The following is a 17,791-nucleotide window of genomic DNA, read 5'->3' as shown; positions in this document are numbered from 1 at the left end:
AAGAAGAGCAAAAACTGGGTGGTTACATTTGCAAATCCAAACCTTTATTTGTGGTAAAATCAGAATAGATACACAGTTTTGTTTTCTTCGTGCAGTGCTCCTCATCGTGCACAACTGCTAAACTAATACATAAAGCAAATACTAACTACCAGGCCGATGCTGCTGGAGAGGTCTGACCAGTCAGGTATGGTGACAACTGTTCCACTGCTTTCTAGTGAACGCATTAATAAACTTTATATTTCAATCACCGTAAATTAAAAGTGCTTTAAATCAGTAAAGTGGTTCTTTTGTGTCTTATGCAAAAGCCAGAGAAATGTGACCGTTCAGCCATGTGCCACGTGTTTCACCGGTGGCTGATCTTGGCTGTGCTTTGGCTCTACTCTGGTCCATGGAGGCTTCAGCCGCTGGACCCATTTGTCAGTGTGAGCACAGTGTTTGCAGAAAGAAAGGTGCCTCACTCTTCTCGTATACACTCACCCTAGTGTCGTGTCAGTACGGATCCCCATCTGTGACTGGCCAGGCCCCCCCCCCCCAGTGACAGCATTAACACACTGAAGCCTGAAAATATGCAAATCACAACAACATAGCAACAGAACCACAGTTAAGTCTGTGTTATAAAGACTTAAGATCGCCACTTGCCAGACATTCACAACAAGGGTTGTACCGGGAAGGAAAAGTGTAAAGACTCAAATGAAAAGAACAAAATAAAAACAAACAACTGACTTGGAGAGAATCTTGACACTTTTGTACTGCGTGTTTTGTTTTTTTCCTTTTTTACAAAATGGTCTTTGATTGTAATGTTAAAATGTTTTAATCCAAACCTTGGCATATGTTGTGTACGGTCTCAAATTTCATTTACCAATTCAGAATGGCTGTTTATGGTTGATAATCATTGTTGGCAAAAGGAACCTGTGCACGGGCAGGTTTATGGGTTGGATACTGAGTCCAATGTGACTTTAAAGGTAACCCGTGTAGGAGGTTTCTCTTAATAGGTCACATTAACTTTAATGCATTTGACATATGCACATCTTCATGGTGAAGCGCTATTGTGGCTGCAGACCTGTTCACTGTTGCATTATCCCAATTAAATGCATTGACCAAAACAGACTGCTATTAAACTGGTAAGTTCGTCTACAGGGTCTCTATTGAAATTCCTGCGTATTTAAATATAACAAATGCTATGATAGAAGATTTTAAGCATACAGTAGCCAGTTTAAACTCAGAGTGCACAATAAAACAGGCTCGCCAGCATGTGACTAGTAAAAGTCTCATTTCTCACAATACCATGCAAACATGCTTAGTTAAGTATGTGCACAATTTAGCTGAGCTCAACACGGCAGTTACAACATATCACAACAGAACTTGCATTTGTAATCGAGGTATTCCCGCTGGGACAAGCTCATACAAACCGGATACGCAGCAGAAAGACAGATGCAGGAGGACGGGGTGCCTCGGATCAAACAACGCATTATTGGTGGATTTTTAAACCTTTTGCATATGCATAGCATTAAAGTTTGTTACAGTGACATATCCAAAGAGAAACTCCTACACGTTGCATCTTTAACATTAAAAAGCTCACACTACCCCAGAAAAATAGAAATTTTCACTCATACCTATGACATTCAACATTCAAGTGCCAGTGTTTGTGTTTACTGTCTTTTGGCCAAGTCATTTAGTAAAATATCAACTTTTGTATTAGGCTTACAAAAATAAATATTTCTCAAAAATGGTTGATAAATTACACAAACTAGCAGCAAAAGTACTAACTGGAGAACTCCGTGTGCAAACAGCTGAATCCTGTGGTTGCTGTTAACTAGAACTCCACCTGGTCCCAAAACAAAACAAACAAAACAACTGTTCCTATGGTTCTATGCATCTGGACAAACACACACTCACTGAACTGTGGACAGACCCTCTTTCCGGTTTTCGACTGCTACACTTCAATCACGCTCTCGCTCACTCATACGCGCCTCTCGGAGGCTTTTAGGAACATGCACTACAGAAAACGTCCTGTGAACAACAAACTAAATAACTCAAGTACTTCCTCTAAGACGTAGTGGGGTTTCTACAGCAGAGGGGGCCTGAGGGCCGCAGCAATGGGAGCGTAGCACCGTTAACTGTTCACCACCAAAGCAGACCTGCTGGTAAGTCAGTCAGTTACCGTAGTGATGCAGGGTCCTCTGTCATGGTGACCGTCGCTATGGTAATGCTGTATATAGTGGAACCATCTTCACTATCTGCTCTATTAGCACTGGGTATCACCCAATTAAGGCATCAAAAGATTTTTAAAATATAACAAAGAAAACTAAAGTGCTGCAGCTTTACATGAGTTTTCTCTCCAAGGAAATAAACTGAGCAGCCTCTACTTGATTAACACCCTACTGAGCCCAAAAGCGCTAAAAGGAAATTCAGCTGCTCTCATTTTAGCAGAAACTGTGCCCAAATAAAGGCACTGATCATCATAGCATGCATGGGGTTCTAGTGGTTTGGACCAAGTGGCAGGTCTCCATCACACTTCCATCCATAAACGGCTGCAACTAGCTTGGCAAAGAAAGTCAAGGTAAAAAGAACTGAGGGATTGTTTGACAAAGTACTTAAAATGTGACATTATAGACTCGTCACATTTCGTTTCGCCTTCTTAACCCGCTACAAACAGACCCAACTTGTTTCTGAATCTGTGCCATCAACTGCACAGACGATGTTTGAAGCAACTCATTTATGCTCAACTCTATTGTTGTTGATTTTGGTCGACCACATGCTGCAACGGCACGTGTTCACCCACTACTGCATAACTACCTGTATCTGCAGTGGCCTGGCACACACACAGACACACACTCAGCCTATGGAGAATCAGTAGTTGAGACATTTCAAGGCACAGGAGAAAAAATTAGCCACGTTTTAATTTGGGTCGATTCTGCAAAGTGAAAGCACTTTGCACTTGCAGTAGAAATTTAATGTTCAGGGAGCATTTTGCTGACGAGATGTGCACACAGTGTTAATAACCTCTCTACTCCCAGCTCTATTAATATGTTGCAACTCCATCAAATGAATGTGTTCTAACATCTTTTTACTACATGCAAAAAGCTGTATTTTCTCATTTATGGTTACGTCATCTGCCCCCTAGTGGCTGGTAGGAGGCACTGCAGCATCTACACACTAAAGCGCATACATTCCTATGTTCTGTCTCTACACTGCATGTCGTTATTAAAAAGGTATTAGACACATCCATCGTGCTCACTAAACACAACAGTTTTCATCGGGTTTGTGCAGCAGCCAACTGTTCAGAACATCCTCGCTCACATAGTGAATACGTAACAGTGTCAGCTGTTTCTTCAGGACAGCATTTGTGTTTAGTCAATTTTTCAAGGTTGTGTTTCTGGAAACAGTGAGAGAGAGTGGCTAAGTTTCCTAAACCCTAAACAGCAAATGTCTCCACTATGAGGAGTTTGAGGACTTTACTGGATAATTTAAGGTGGTAATCAACAGTTTTAATTTAATAGAATTTAAGTTTTAGATGAAGCAAACCTTGATAACTGATTGTCATGTGCAAAACTATCTCCAATAGCGCATGTCAGAGTTCTGTCTAATTGCAGGTTTCCTACTTGTCATGTAACAGTAAATATCGACCACTGCTGCAGGAGAAACTAGAGGTGGCCTTAACATCAGCTCTGTAAAACCTGTTCCTTAGTTAAAAGGTGTTTGGTTTGTTAAATTTGCTGTACCAACCGCATACTCTGTCATGTAGCCTGTATTTGGCTGCAAGCAAAACCATCACAACAGAACTTCATCCGATAGCTGAACAATGGAAACAGTATCTAAAAACGCAAACACGCATTCTGCTTTCATTTTGACACGATGGAGGTACAAAGCCATGACCTGCTACCGGTCAGTTCACATTTACATGTACTTTGACAACTGTCCACCGATGAACCACTGTCTCTATAAAGTCCCACTAAAGGCTGGGTCAGCTTTAGTGAGATACACGGGTCAGTGAAATCATTTCACCCAGGATCCTGATGGCAAGCAGCTTGAAGCGCTTCTAAAGATGCTGTTAAAGACAAACTGTGTCCTGCCAGTCATCTAGGAGAAAACTAGATCTAAATACAGACCCAAACATGAAAAAGGTCAATTAAAAATCATAGTAAAAAGTAGAGTAAAAGTAAGGTTTTAAATCAATTAAAGCCTGCTGTAGAACTGAATTTATTTGATTGGCATTTTTACGTCCTTGGCCAAAAAAACAACAACACTTGCATGTGTTATATTGACTTGTTCCCTGCTTGCAATATGTTCACAGTCCGCGGGCGACTGAGGGACTCATAGCATAACAAGCCAATTACTCTTGCTGGTCCATGTGGAACTGTATTTTCCCTGTGAACACCAAGCACAAATCCAACTTCCAACCTTCTTCAAACTACTCACTGAACACAGCTCAGCAAACAGAGTAGTGTTGTTTTACTGACACTTACAGTTGAACAATATCTTTTGTCTCACTTCAATTGTATATCAAATGCACATGAGATCATTTAAGAAGCTTTCTAACAGAGGTGAAACGTGGATATACAGGGTGCAGGTCCACTGCTCCCTGCTGACTGGTTATAATAAAGTAGAACTAACCAGCTAATTGTCAACCATTACATCATTTTACAGGCTGTAGTCAGATTCTGTTTTGCCTCTTCTACTACCACGCCTGTCAGGAACAGCTAAAGCGCAGCACACACCCGGCATGTCGCTCTGCTGCTGCTTTTCTGGAGAACTGACATGCTTCAATGTTAAGAAATAGGAGAGTGAAAAACAACCAATGTGAGCATTTTGACAACTCTCCTAAGCAGCCACTTGGCATCACAGGCTCCTCACGGGCTCTTTCGGGCCTAGATCCAGAAATACTCCAGCTTTCTGTCACGTCGCAGCAGAAGAACTGACTTCATCATAGTCCTGACAGATAAATAAAGCAGTGAGGAACAGTATTAACTCTCGGGAGAACAACAACATTGGACCCGGCCGTCTTGAGCATTAATGTAAAAGAGCCAAGTGCTAAGAATCAGACCGCTAATCTGCTCTAAAGGTTAGTTGGTCAGGCTACAGTGTGCTACGGAGGGTTTGCTCCGGCTGCCCCTGCTGTGACAGTCAGGCTAGCTTATCCAATTCTTCCCTTTCATCCCTGACCTCAACTGACTTAACAATTAAACTGGAATGACTTATTTTAGAGAAGACTCTTCGTGTAAGTCTCCAGGATAGCGTGAGCAAGACTTTCAGTCGCCTTTTAGTCATGTGTCCCCTTGAAAAAGCGTTTGGTAAACAAGGGTTTCAGTGTTTGGGTGGAGAAGTTTCCCAGGATCACAGTGGCACTAACAGTCAGTCCAGCAGCCGCAACCGCTGATGTGATGGACATCAGGCCAGTTAAAACCACTTCTCTCATCGCCGACTCATCAAAAAGAGAGGCAGCACAGCTTAGATGATGATGATGAGGATGATGATGCAAGGTTACACTGAATTCTCTCTCAGAGGCCCGCTGACATCAACTGACTCAACGATTAGTGTCAAGATGATTTTAGGAAACCAATCTCAAGCTCAAACTAGAGCTGTGGAAGTGACAGACAGGTCAATGAGTAGGTCTCTTGTGACCCAGAAGCATAGAACCACTGCTGGTGTCAGTGCTCTCAGGCTACTACAGCAAAGAGCTTTGTTTGTCTAATAACAGCTGTCTGTTGTCTTTGTACAATCCATTAGAGGCGTGGATGAGAGTGTATTTAAGGTGTTTCAACATAATGAGGGTTACAGTGGTAATATGCTTTTGGGATCAGCCTATCAGAGACCTAACTAATTTAAAGTCCAATAGTATGATAAGGAAGAGCTTTGAGTTTCCTCATCAGTTTTTGTTTAGGTTTTGTTGCCAAGGTTTGATTTAGTTTAGTGATTTAGTTCAGTTACTTTCCTTCCGAATCAAAAATGAAGAAAAACGTGTTTTAACCCATACATGACATTAAATATACATCTTTAGTCACAGTTGGCCAATACTTGCAGCCAGTTACGTATTGTGGCAATAGAAACAACAGAAATAGAAGACAGAGTTCAAATTCTTAAAGGCACAGTACAGAAACAAATGATCCTCCATTGTTTTTGTTTCAAACAAAAGAAAAATGCTGCTTGTAGTTGTGATATTACCAACCACAAGTCCTAAGTCTGTTTGCTAGCATCACTGCTAATGGGCAACAGCGCCTCCTTGTGTCCCACTGACTAGCTGTTACAGATGGACCAGTCCCATGAACTTTCAGTGTCCGTTAGACTCGGTTCAACATGTTTAAAAAATGTTTCTGTGCCCCTTATGTATGCGTCACATAACTGAAGACGACCTCAGCCAGTTCCTGGTTTTGAATTTATAAGCACATACATTGCTCAGATTTGACGCCATGCCTATCTGAGTTATATGTTAAAAAACCCTTTTGTCTGTGATTTACAACATAGACATGATTTACATACAAAGATGACACGGGAAGGTACACAAGGACCCTGGCAAAACCAAGATGAAGCCAAAACTCAAATGTGAAGTGGAAAATGGATATCCCCTGGTTTCCTACAGCTGTTTCAGAAAGGTCTGCACACTGTAAATACTACGTGCCTGTCTACTGTAAAAACATAACATCTAGAACTTAACTGCCTATATATTTGGCTACTAAGAAAAATTATTTGAAAAGTCCTCACTGAAACCAAATGATGTAACTAGCTGGAAGCAAACAAACAAATCTGTTATGTTAAAACACAGCCAACCAAAAATCACTTTAAACTGAGGCCTGTTTTATGGGTGAGATAGTCAGGAATTCAGAAATAAAATAGAACAGGAGATGATAAAGATAAAGACGAGAAAAACTAAGAGGAGTTAAAACGAGCTTAGTGAATCAAAACTGGAGAAGGGGTACATAAATGAGTATAAATAGGTTAATAACATGCATGTAGGTTTATTGGGTGTAATGCAGACGTGGAGAAAGATGGAGCTCAGACAGGAGGTGAAGTGGGAAAAGGGATGAGTGAAGGGGTGGAGGAGGAACCTAGTTGCCCCACCAGTCAACTTGGGAGTGTGAATAGTTGCCTCCGTAGCCGTCACTGGTGTAGAAGTTACCAAAACCGCCTGGGAGGAAGCAAAAGCAGAACGGAAAAGTCAACTGTCAATCATGTTTCCAACGAGATGCCACAAACTTGATTTTATCCTTTAGGAGAATTAATTAACACTTGCACAGAATTTAAAGTTTAGCTAATTACAAGACTATGTGATCAAAAGACATTTTTATTACCATTAGTTAACTAATTGACTCCAAATTAGTTGTAGTGTAAATTTGTTTATATTGAACTAATTCATACCTAAAGTCATCTCAAGCTCTCAAAGTCTAGAAGTCATCATGTTAAAATTAGACTCCAGTGACATAATTCCAGTGATATAAGTTTGGACCTATACATTTGATTTTTATGCTGATCTATATCTTAAGCCCAGATTCTCACCTCCTCCAAAGCCACGGGTTCCACCATGTCCTGCCTGATTGCGACCCCCACGTCCTCCAAATCCTCCAGGAGTACCTCCTGCGGCTGTCTGGCGATAATCACGTGCTCCAAAACCACCAGAGAACCTGGAGGTGAAATCAAATGTCAAATATAAAATGAGCTGTCTTTAAAAAACCCTCAAACATTTGTGCAGTTAAGACATATGCGCACCTCTTAGAGCGTCCTCTGTTGCTGCTCTTGTGCTGGTGCTCGTAGGCCAGGCTCTCAAGCCATGAGGGAACTTCCTGTTTGGCCTCAACCAGGATGTCCAGCAGGTCTTTAGTGATGTTTGCATTCTTGTCATTGAAGAACGATGTGGCCAGGCCTACAGGTAAAAAAAAGGAGAAAAAAAAAGCAGGAAGTGACAGAATCTGTAATTCACAGCTCAAAAAGCTTTGAGTGCTCAGTTAATATCATGTAACGCGTCACCAAACACTTTACAACTCATTTCAATTAGTTAGTCTTACCCAAATTTCCGACGCGTCCTGTGCGTCCAATACGGTGGACATATTCTTCGATGTCACTGGGAAGGTCAAAATTAATAACGTGTTTCACATTGGAGATGTCCAGACCCCGAGCTGCCACCTGAGTGTGTACAAAAGCATGAAACACTATAAAACAGGTGTTGTTCTAGTATTTGACATTACCAACTTTCTATCAGAATTTTACTTTCACTGACCGCTGTTGCCACCAGAATGGGGCATTTTCCTGATCTGAACTGGTTCAGGGCCTCCTCTCGATCCCTCTGGGAGCGGTCTCCATGGATACTTGTGCAGGCATAGCCTTCCCGATACAAGAAGTCCTCCAAGGCATCAGCGCCTTTCTTGGTCTCCACAAAAACCAGAGTCAACGAGTCTTTACCTGGTCACGTAAAGGAAATAACACTTGAGGTTAATAATTAATGTTACTTCAATACATCAAATCCACATAATCATAAAAAATCCACAGTATTTTGTTGCAGATATCTTGCTGCGAATTTAAGACACTGACTGGCCCCATTATTCTGAGGGCAGAACAGACTAATAACATTTTATTCTTCTATTTTACTCTTGGTTATGTGTCTGATGTGTAATAATTTCAGACACCATCAGTGGCAATGTCTGGGAGCTTAAACTTGTGCATTTGCCAGGGAATATCATAACATCTAGATTTACAGTAAACAGCTCCAAAACTCTCACTGTGGGAAACATTTAGTCCTTGCCATCTTAAAATGAACTGTGCTGTACATGTAAACTATTGGAATAATATCTAGAAACATTAATTATTTAATGTATAGGAATTCTGATAGTTGCTTGGAAAACTGCTCCTGATCCAGTCAGTGGTATAAAGAAAAAAAATCCATGACACTGGCAGTACGTCACATTACAATAAATGTTCTTCTATGAGCAGAATAGTGCAACAGGCAGTAGGGAGTGCAATGTGAATAAAACAAAAACATCAGCAGCACTGTGACTAGAGCCGCAGATGGAAAGAGTTAAGTCAGATTTACTTTTCAGTGCTTCCAATGTTCTATGACTCAAAAAAGAGGTCCCTGGCACACATTTCTATCCACTTGTTAGTGGTTAAGTCCAACTCTCTCTCCATCAAGGCTTTGGGTCTGCAATGAAGACACCACTAAAACATACGGTACATAGAGACGCCACAAAGACTCTGGAACCCAAAAGAAGTACAACAGGCACATATGTTTCAAGCAGACATAACCTAAAATGGCACACAGAACCAAAATAACTGTCTAAATATAGGATTCTCCCACTCAGAAAATATTAAAGGCAAGCAAAAATACTTAAAATATGAAAGAGTAAGTTGCTTGATTAAGGATCTTACCAGGTTTCTCTATGTTGTCTCCAGTATTGTCCTGTACCTCGCTGGGGATGACTTGGGATAAAACCACACCAAACCACCAACATGTAAACTGCACTCAGTCACCAGCAGACAACCAACTGTGTATGTTTAGGGTTTGCCAAAGGTTGGCCTCAGTTTACAAAAAGGTTGTGTAACTACTAAAAAAAACAAAACAAAACAAAAAACTTATTTTCTAAACCACAAAAGCATCTAAATTGAAATTTACAGTAAACCAAGGAACAAACAGAAAATATTTGTTGAATCTAACGAGGCAGGAATGACATTTCTTACAGAACATTCACCATTGCCTTCCTGAGGCCAAGAAAAATGCACACAACTGAATGAAACGTCCAAATCCAGCTGTGGTTTTTCTTTTTCAAGGCATTCTGCTAATCCAAAAAAATAATACAGAGACACACTTTATCTACACCCTCAGCATGTTTAGCAAAGTCAAAGTCACAAATTTTAAAGCCTGATGCTAATTTAAAAATAATTCATGCCAATATATAGGAATAACCAAAAACTACGTGACAGATCTTAAACATTTCAATATGGTTGACAGATGAGATGTGATGGGCATTACATTGTGCTAAACATAAGACACACATTATAGTATTAGCTGATATGCAGGGATGGCATAATATGACAATGGCACAAAGACAACAGGAATAAGACTCATCTGTATGTATGTGTGTTTGCAGTAGCTCCACGAAGACAGAAAATTAAAGTCACAACTAAAAGTAGAGCGTCGTTGTGTTCTTGTCTCACCTGTGGCACTGAGCAGGTCCAGGAGAAAAGACCTTTTATCGCTCTCCTCCACCCACACTACTTTCTGAGTGATGTTCTCTGAGGTGGAGCCCACTCTGCCCACTGCCAGGAAGATGTACTCCTCGAGGAAATCCCTGGCCAGGATCTGCAGGAAATCCACATCAGGTTCCTTTTAGCAAGTTTTTACACCAGATAGGCATTTATTCTGATTAGAATATATTATATAATATATAATATTCCTTGCATAAAGTAAGTGCTGAACTTCTAGAGCAAAAACAGTTATGGGCGGGCCAGACAAACTATAAAAACATACAACAGACATACCTGGATCTCTTTAGGAAATGTAGCACTGAACATCATGGTTTGCCTGATGCCTTTATGCGGCATGGTGTCCTGTTCTACAATACGTCTTATCTGTGGTTCAAAGCCCATATCAAGCATACGATCTGCCTCGTCCAGCACCAGGTAGCTAGAATATGCGAAGAAAGCAAAAGAGGAAGAGGTTACGGGTTTTAAAATACAACCACATAAACGGCAATCAAAAATGCATCTTTTTTTGAAGATGCTCGGGTCTTACTTGCAGTAGTCCAGCCCAATCTTGCCTCTCTCCATCATGTCCACGAGTCTCCCTGGAGTGGCAACCAGCAGGTGGCAGCCTCTCTCCAGATCTCTAATCTGCTGGCCAATATCAGCTCCTCCATATACAACACATGGTCGCACTCTAGATCGGTAAGAAAACTGAGAACGGAACATCATAAGAAGTAGAAATTAATTCATAAATGCTTGTCTATTACTTCAAAAGACTCAAACTACAATGTGTGCATGTTTTAGCATGTTTTACATACCTTCCTGGCTTCATCGTATATCTGCAGGGCCAGCTCTCTAGTTGGGGCCAGGACAAGAGCAATGGGATACTGCTTGCGACGCCCGTACTTCCCATTCTCCTGTGATACAATGACATAACCACAAAGTACATGATAGTCAAGGCAGGAATTCACAGAATAGAGCAGTCGGTTTTATTTGACAGGATACAGTCTTGATGAAATTATGATCTTCACATCCATAAGCTTCAAAATATAGACTATCCAGTGTATCTAACATAAAATGACTGACAGAGAAATGGTACCAGGAGAAATCTTAGTGTATTAGAAATGACTGGAATGAAAAAGATGCTATAGATACAGATAACTCTAGCTCATATTGTTTATCATGAAAGTATAATGTGAGTGCATTTAAAAGGCAACTATTTAGGATCTCGGATTTTTTGTCCTTACCTGCCCTGAAGCTTTAGCTGCATTAAGAGCTTCCCCTGGTCCATCAGTGTAGATCTGGCTGAGAATTGGCAGCAAGAATGCTGCAGTCTTTCCAGAACCTACAGACACATTCAGCAGAGTCATCATTTCATAGCAGTACCTTTAGAGAAAACCTAAACTTTGTGATTGTATGGTGATGTGTCCTACCTGTTTGAGCACAGGCCATGAGGTCTCTCTTTGACTTTACAATAGGGATTGCATATTTCTGAACAGGCGTTGGTCTGGTGTAGCGACTCAGGGCAATGTTACCCATGATGATTTCGCCCATATCTACATCCTGGAACTACACAAACCCATATTTATAAAATGAGTTTTCAAATAACAGTGTCAGTTGATATGAAAGCTGTTAGATGACCACATAATAACAGTAGCTTACACTCTCAATGTGATGAGGGCAGTTCTGTCCGGTGGCCTCAACAGGAATGTCATCGTACTTCTCAAAGTTAATCCCAGTGTTGCTCCCAGAAAACAACTCACTACAGAACAGAAAAACAGGAGAGAAAGGGCTAATGAACAGGTGTAAGGTTGCTTTTCACGATCACATTAAACGCTAAAACATTTAACATTGAAGGTTGTTTATTTGATATCAGTAGGCCTATTTCCCTGATGTCCATGCACAGCCATCAAGGTTTACCTTTCGGGGGTACATCTCTATCAGAAAAAATGCAGACTCACTGTTCAAGGCATTCGTTACGTGGCATCGGTTTGGACCAATCTCCATCATCTCTAGACTCCTCCACCCAGCGGCTGTTTCCTCCTCCTCCACCACCACCGCCAAATCCACCATGATCAAACCTGAACAAAAAAAATAACAAGGATAAATAACTTGAGTTTTGATGTCATGCTACGACTAATTAAGAGTATACTCTTACACTATTAATTAGTTGTACAAAAGATTAAAAAAATTAAAAAATATATTTTTAAAAAAAGCAAGGTCTCAGACAGCAATATCCTCTCCCTGTGATTCATCACCTTACCTCCCTCTATTAGCATTGCCTCTGTCATTGAAGAATGCAGACTTCCCTCGATTGTTGCCAAAGCTGCTATATGCATCCTTGACAGTGTTCCAGGTACCTGCATCTGATATCAGAGCAAACACAAAACTATAAAAAGACTGTATTATACATACTGTATACTTTAACAACAAGAAATTTAAACAACTTGTAAATCCCACTGCTGTTATTTCTTTAGTCTCCCATGACATGACATAACCTTTGGCGGTTGCGTTGCTCCAAGTACAGACCACAAAGCAGGAGTAATTTGGTGTTCAAAGTCTTGGAACACTTTCACAGGAAGTTCCAGAGAATGACCTCCTGCCCAGCACCCTGACTCCTGGGCCACCGGTTTACACAGATTTAAAAAAATAAATTAAGCTGGCTGTAAGTAAGTTAAGTCCTACCTTTATTTGCAAAGCCAGTAAATCCCATTGGCTGCGCTGGGTTGATGGGGTTGAAGGCTCCTCCCCTGTTGCCGCGGTAACCACCTCCTCCAACTCCACCTCGGCCACGCTCCATGCGAGGTGGGCCTCGGTTAAAAGAGTTGCCCGTCATCCGGTTGTCATGGTAGCCATTAACAAAATTGTTGCGGCCACCATCCCAACCATCTGCAGAGAGAGCGACAATAAATGTTGCCAATTCCCCAATAACAGTAACACCACATCTGCAGGATAACTACCTGCCAATGTTGGTAATGTTTCAGCTTTTTGGTTAGTAAAAACAGGCTGATCGAAACAACAGATTAACAAACAATGGGCTAGTAACTAAAGAATTATAACATATCAGTCACCAAAATGCATCATGTCTTGCCTGTAACACATCTACATCCTGAGAAAGCAAGAGGAACGTTCTGGGATTTTTCTGGTAATATAACCATGAGTTCACATCAGTGAGTTACTAAAGAGGTTTGAAACTGCTCATATCTAAGTAGCAGAGGTAATCAGATGAGAACTTACAGTTGGCCGGAGGTGCCATGGTGTAAGCTTGTCGACCAGCAGCGAAGGCATTTCCTGCTGAAGTGTTTCAGTTTTAGTGGTTTTATCAGAGATAAGTGCAGTTTTTTTAAGGTATCATATAGACACTTTATTCTAAGACTGGATAGAGAAACCAAAAACACAGTATAATATGAAATAATGCTGTGATGATGCAAACTATGTTGGGCTGAGGCTTGGCCGGCCAACCAACCATAGAATATCAATTATTTCTGCTTGATTAAGGGTCTTATTCATTCAAATATCATAATGATGACTACCTGAAGTAGTAGTTGGTGTACAGAGAGGGGAGTGGACTTAGAGTGGACATTTTCCCTTGCCAAACATTTGTGTCTATGCGAAATCTCTGCTTGTATGTCAATATGTATGGTTGTATGCTCAGGTCAGCATGTACAAGTACAACACCTTGCAAAAGTGCTGGCTGTGCCTTTTATGGTAAAATTATTTCACGATAGAAAGAAAACTTTTTTTAAAGCTACCTTAGCAGTCTGACGTGCAGCAGAGCAAATAATTACACCCTATGTCCAGGCTGATTTATAGCTGGGCTGGTTATCTCATACTGGATTTAAAAGGACTCAACTGAGAAAAAGAGTGATTATGTATGCTGAGACATCTCTGGCTATGAAATATGAAGCTGTGGATGTTACCGGAACTGTGTGTTGACTCTGCTTTATCTCAGCTTGGGAGCTAACACTATGTAACATCTTTCTGTAGATGTCCATTAGTTTTTTTAGATTTTATTTATTTTCTTATTCGGCAAGGAAAACAAAAAATCCTTCTTGCACACTTTTAGAACCAAGTAATAAGACTGATTATCCAATCAAGTCCATCACACAGATAATATTCAAGTAACAGTTTTAATCCATTGTATGTAATTAAAATAATTAATTATAATAATTATAAGCTCTGAACAGGATTAAGAGGGTTACTGACCATTTTTGGAGGCGTCTTTGTTCCGTAGATGTGGAGGAATATATCTCCCTACATAAAAAGAGAAAACATTACCATCACAGACTACTTACTTTATTAGAGGCCTTGTAGTATGAAAACACACAATTTATATCAACATTTTTGGGACATCTCAAAAAATAAAATAAAAATCACTGCTTACTATTTGTTCCTCCACCTTGTCCGTCTGCAGCAGTCAAGTCTAGGACAGCAAGCTGAAAAAAAACAGCCAAACAGTCAGACAGACACAAATCTATCATTTTTTATTGCAATAAGATAAATCCCAACTACTGATCCACAATTTTAGCAAATGACGCATGCCATTTACTGTCTGCTTCAAACATGAATTCATGTTTTTTATGTACACAGACAGGCGACTTGTAGTTCCTCACAGAGTCACTTTTTAGCAGTAGAGCTGAAGCGGGTCCAGTAACATTCCTACTAAGTGGGGAAAACCTTAAGTCGTGACCCACAGTGTCATATAAATAAATGCCGACATCAGATGGACTGAAACACAGAAATTGCCTTAGTTTTCATTATTCCAGAAAAGGACAACTCTGCACAGTAGTTTGCGCTTTAGCATGCAGAAATCCTGTTCCGGTGTCGTCAGCAGATTACACAGGCCGGGCTGCTCTCACACACCTTACAACACACGGTATTAAAGTAATGAGGAGCAAAAGACCTGTCTGAGGTGCATCCAACTTTCTCCGAGCACACAGTGCTTTCCAGGAAACTTTATACTGGATGCTCTCATTTGGAGAAACAGAATTTGGGTCATGGGGTGGGATGCTCTCCCACCCTGCGGCAACACGTTTTATGAGCCATGTAAGATAATAAAGCTTTATTATCTGCAAACGGTCATTTTTGTTGTTGCGTTTTTTTTTTAAACAGGTGATGCATTATTCGTTAAAGACATCCGTGCTGTGCATTCTATTAGCGTGCACACGCCAGGTCACGCAGGCCTTTCCAAAGCACGAACTGAGAACATACAGTACTTTTCTGTTGCTATCCAACTGTCTGGCCAGTCAGACGCAGCTTACATTACCGTTACGTTGCTGGTGACGCAGATAAAATGAACATTTTTTGAACGGGATGGAGCCAAGACAAACATAGAAAACTGTGAAACGCTGCACAGTAAATTAAAACTATCGAGCGCCGTGATGTTGGTGCGTCAGTCGTGCTAGCTCAGTGCCCGCATGCCCCATTTTTTATTATTGTATACAGCTGCAAGACAAACGCAGTGAGGATAACAGTTCATGGGTGCGTTTCATTCGTTCACAAACGAGAGCCGCCGTGCAGCATTGCTCGGTGTGCGCTTTGTTACGATAAACTGCTCGTCCGCAGTTTAATCTAGCGGCCGCACATAAATAACACTTTTGTTTTATTAATTCCAGGAAGCTTGGTACGCACAGATAGGTGAGATTTCACGGCCACATAGCACAACTCGACAGAGTGTTTTCCCCACTGCACGCTCTGCAGACGTGTTTGGTCACGCGGGCGTGAAATTGAAGCGCACCCACCGCTAGCTAACACCATAGCATCATTAGCGGCATTTTAAGGCTAGCCGGTAGGCTAACATTTCTCGCTGCCGTTAGAACAATTTTCATCAGGTGACGCCGAAGGGCACATTGAACGCACATCGCTTACCTGCTGCTCTAGGCCGTGGGTATTATCGACGGCCACATGACTCATAACTATTGAATATGGAGGAAAAATGTTGTCGTTGAAAAGAGGACCTCTTTGTTTGCCGGGTTTGATGTGATGTTACTTCTCCTTTGCGTCTATCCTGTTTCTGCGGCTGCGACAGATGACAGTTATTGAATTGGTTTAACGGCTTAATGAATTTTAGGTGACGGCAAATTCCTGTATTTTAGCTACAAGGATGACACTTCATGCAACCTCAGCTTGTGTCTATTTGCGCTTCAGCTGAAGCTGAGATGAAGCCGTGCAGCGCTAGTAAAGTGAGCCTCAATAGCGCAGCAAAACATCCGGTCCTGCCAAAATAAATGTCCACGAACGAACAAGCACGAGTCAACGCACACTGTACAAAAGGTAGATGAAATTATTAACCATATACATTTTATGTTTTTTACGGTCATAATTATATATGTTGCACGTTCCAAGCTTCATATACGTAGAAAAAAGCCCCTCCTTATCATTTTTAGTGTAATCTAATATCCGGAATACAACCGCTAACAATGTTACCTTGACTGACTCATCTAAAACAGTTATCCAGACACCACGAGATTTAAACAACAGTTTGTCGCGATAACGGCATGGCACAGGGTAAAAACAGTGCTACAGTGTTTATCCCAGTGATGCACAATCCTGAGTATGACTTTTACTTGTTCGTTTTGTTTCATTATTTTATTTTTCACCGATGCAAAATTATGATGATGTACAACAATGGTGAAGGATGGAAAACTGACACGCAAATATAGAATTAACATTAGGGAATGATATCTCGTTGTACGGTACAGTACAATGCGTCCAACCAATGAAGATTCTACTGGGAAACATTCAAGAGGTGCTGAGGATGAACCGAGCAACAACATACAGTAGCTGCAGGATGCAAAGGCTCTATCTGCATTCAGAGTGCTTTGATGTGTACTATAGCTATAGGTACTGGGGGGGCATAAATAAACATCTAACATCACAGGGCTGAGAATGCATAAATGAAGCATCTGATAATTATAATTACCTGTAATTATTCTTTGTTTGAGACATGATGTTGTCTTTATTAAATACTGCAATGAATAAAACAAATTTTACTATTGTATCTATTTGTCTCTGTACAGATGGTTAGACTGGTATGATTACAATCATACTGGCATAATATTCTATCAGTTATACTGAATATTTATATTATTTTTATTAACAGCATATTGGAATCATATGTGTGTTCACCAGTTGCATCATATTCAGAGAGACTTTGCGCTGACACTTTTTGAAACCGAGGTGTGGAGTTTGAAAAACACAGGGAAAAAACACAAGAAAAAAAGTAATTAAACAAAAAAATATATCCGTTGCATTGTGGAAAACAACCTCAACCAAAGTATGTTGTTTTACTCAACAACTAATTTCGTGCTCTTTTTAAACTCAAGGGGATTTTCTTCAGATAGTTCTTTCCAAAGTGCAGTGGTTTACCTGACACATAGAAGTCACACCACGACCACTGGTCTCACAATTTTCCTTCGCAGCACAACACATGCAGTGTTTCTGGATCACATTGGTTTGGGTCGACCAAGTGTAAACACACATGCATTTCCCAGCATGGACTCCCCCACACCGAGGAGGTGTTTCAGTGGTTTGCTTACGTTTACTAATGAACCATTTGCGAAGCAGGTTATTCTGCTATTTAGTCAGACGTGCAAGTTATCATGTGCAACGCAGCAAAGTTAAA

At 40.8% G+C, this 17,791-nt stretch overlaps 1 protein-coding gene across 5 annotated transcripts; it reads right to left on the bottom strand.

Moving 5' to 3' along the window:
* Positions 1-22: 22 nt before the first annotated feature.
* ddx3xb (DEAD-box helicase 3 X-linked b) lies at positions 23-16,390 on the bottom strand. Of its 5 annotated transcripts, none has more exons than XM_029142629.3 (20): positions 16,036-16,390; positions 14,552-14,603; positions 14,374-14,421; positions 13,405-13,461; positions 12,853-13,056; positions 12,431-12,533; positions 12,129-12,248; positions 11,830-11,929; positions 11,601-11,736; positions 11,415-11,512; positions 10,986-11,084; positions 10,718-10,878; positions 10,465-10,609; positions 10,141-10,285; positions 9,355-9,405; positions 8,210-8,391; positions 7,998-8,115; positions 7,702-7,855; positions 7,492-7,616; positions 23-7,123 (listed from the first exon to the last, which is right to left on the bottom strand). In XM_029142629.3, exons 1-20 carry the CDS (start codon positions 16,078-16,080, stop codon positions 7,044-7,046), a joined length of 2,223 nt encoding a protein of 740 aa, XP_028998462.1. In that variant the 5' UTR covers positions 16,081-16,390; the 3' UTR covers positions 23-7,043. The 5 variants fall into 5 exon arrangements, with proteins under 5 accessions (XP_028998462.1, XP_028998463.1, XP_040925744.1 ...); XM_029142630.3 differs by having other exon boundaries at positions 13,405-13,458; XM_041069810.2 differs by lacking the exon at positions 13,405-13,461.
* Positions 16,391-17,791: the final 1,401 nt, after the last annotated feature.

The sequence above is a fragment of the Betta splendens genome, chromosome 2 (genome assembly GCF_900634795.4).
Source record: "Betta splendens chromosome 2, fBetSpl5.4, whole genome shotgun sequence".
Taxonomy (NCBI): domain Eukaryota; kingdom Metazoa; phylum Chordata; class Actinopteri; order Anabantiformes; family Osphronemidae; genus Betta; species Betta splendens.
The sequence above is the reverse complement of the archived record's forward strand: the minus strand, read 5'-3'. Positions and strand labels throughout refer to the sequence as shown.

Bases quoted from the DNA above. Each gene is read 5' to 3' on its own strand.
- ddx3xb (XM_029142629.3), bottom strand. From the start codon at position 16,080: ATGAGTCATGTGGCCGTCGATAATACCCACGGCCTAGAGCAGCAG. The intron at 12,249-12,430 runs GTAAGGTGATGA...TTTTTTGTTCAG, and splicing joins GGCAATGCTAATAGAGGGAG to GTTTGATCATGGTGGATTTG. The intron at 8,116-8,209 runs GTCAGTGAAAGT...GTACACACTCAG, and splicing joins CCATTCTGGTGGCAACAGCG to GTGGCAGCTCGGGGTCTGGA.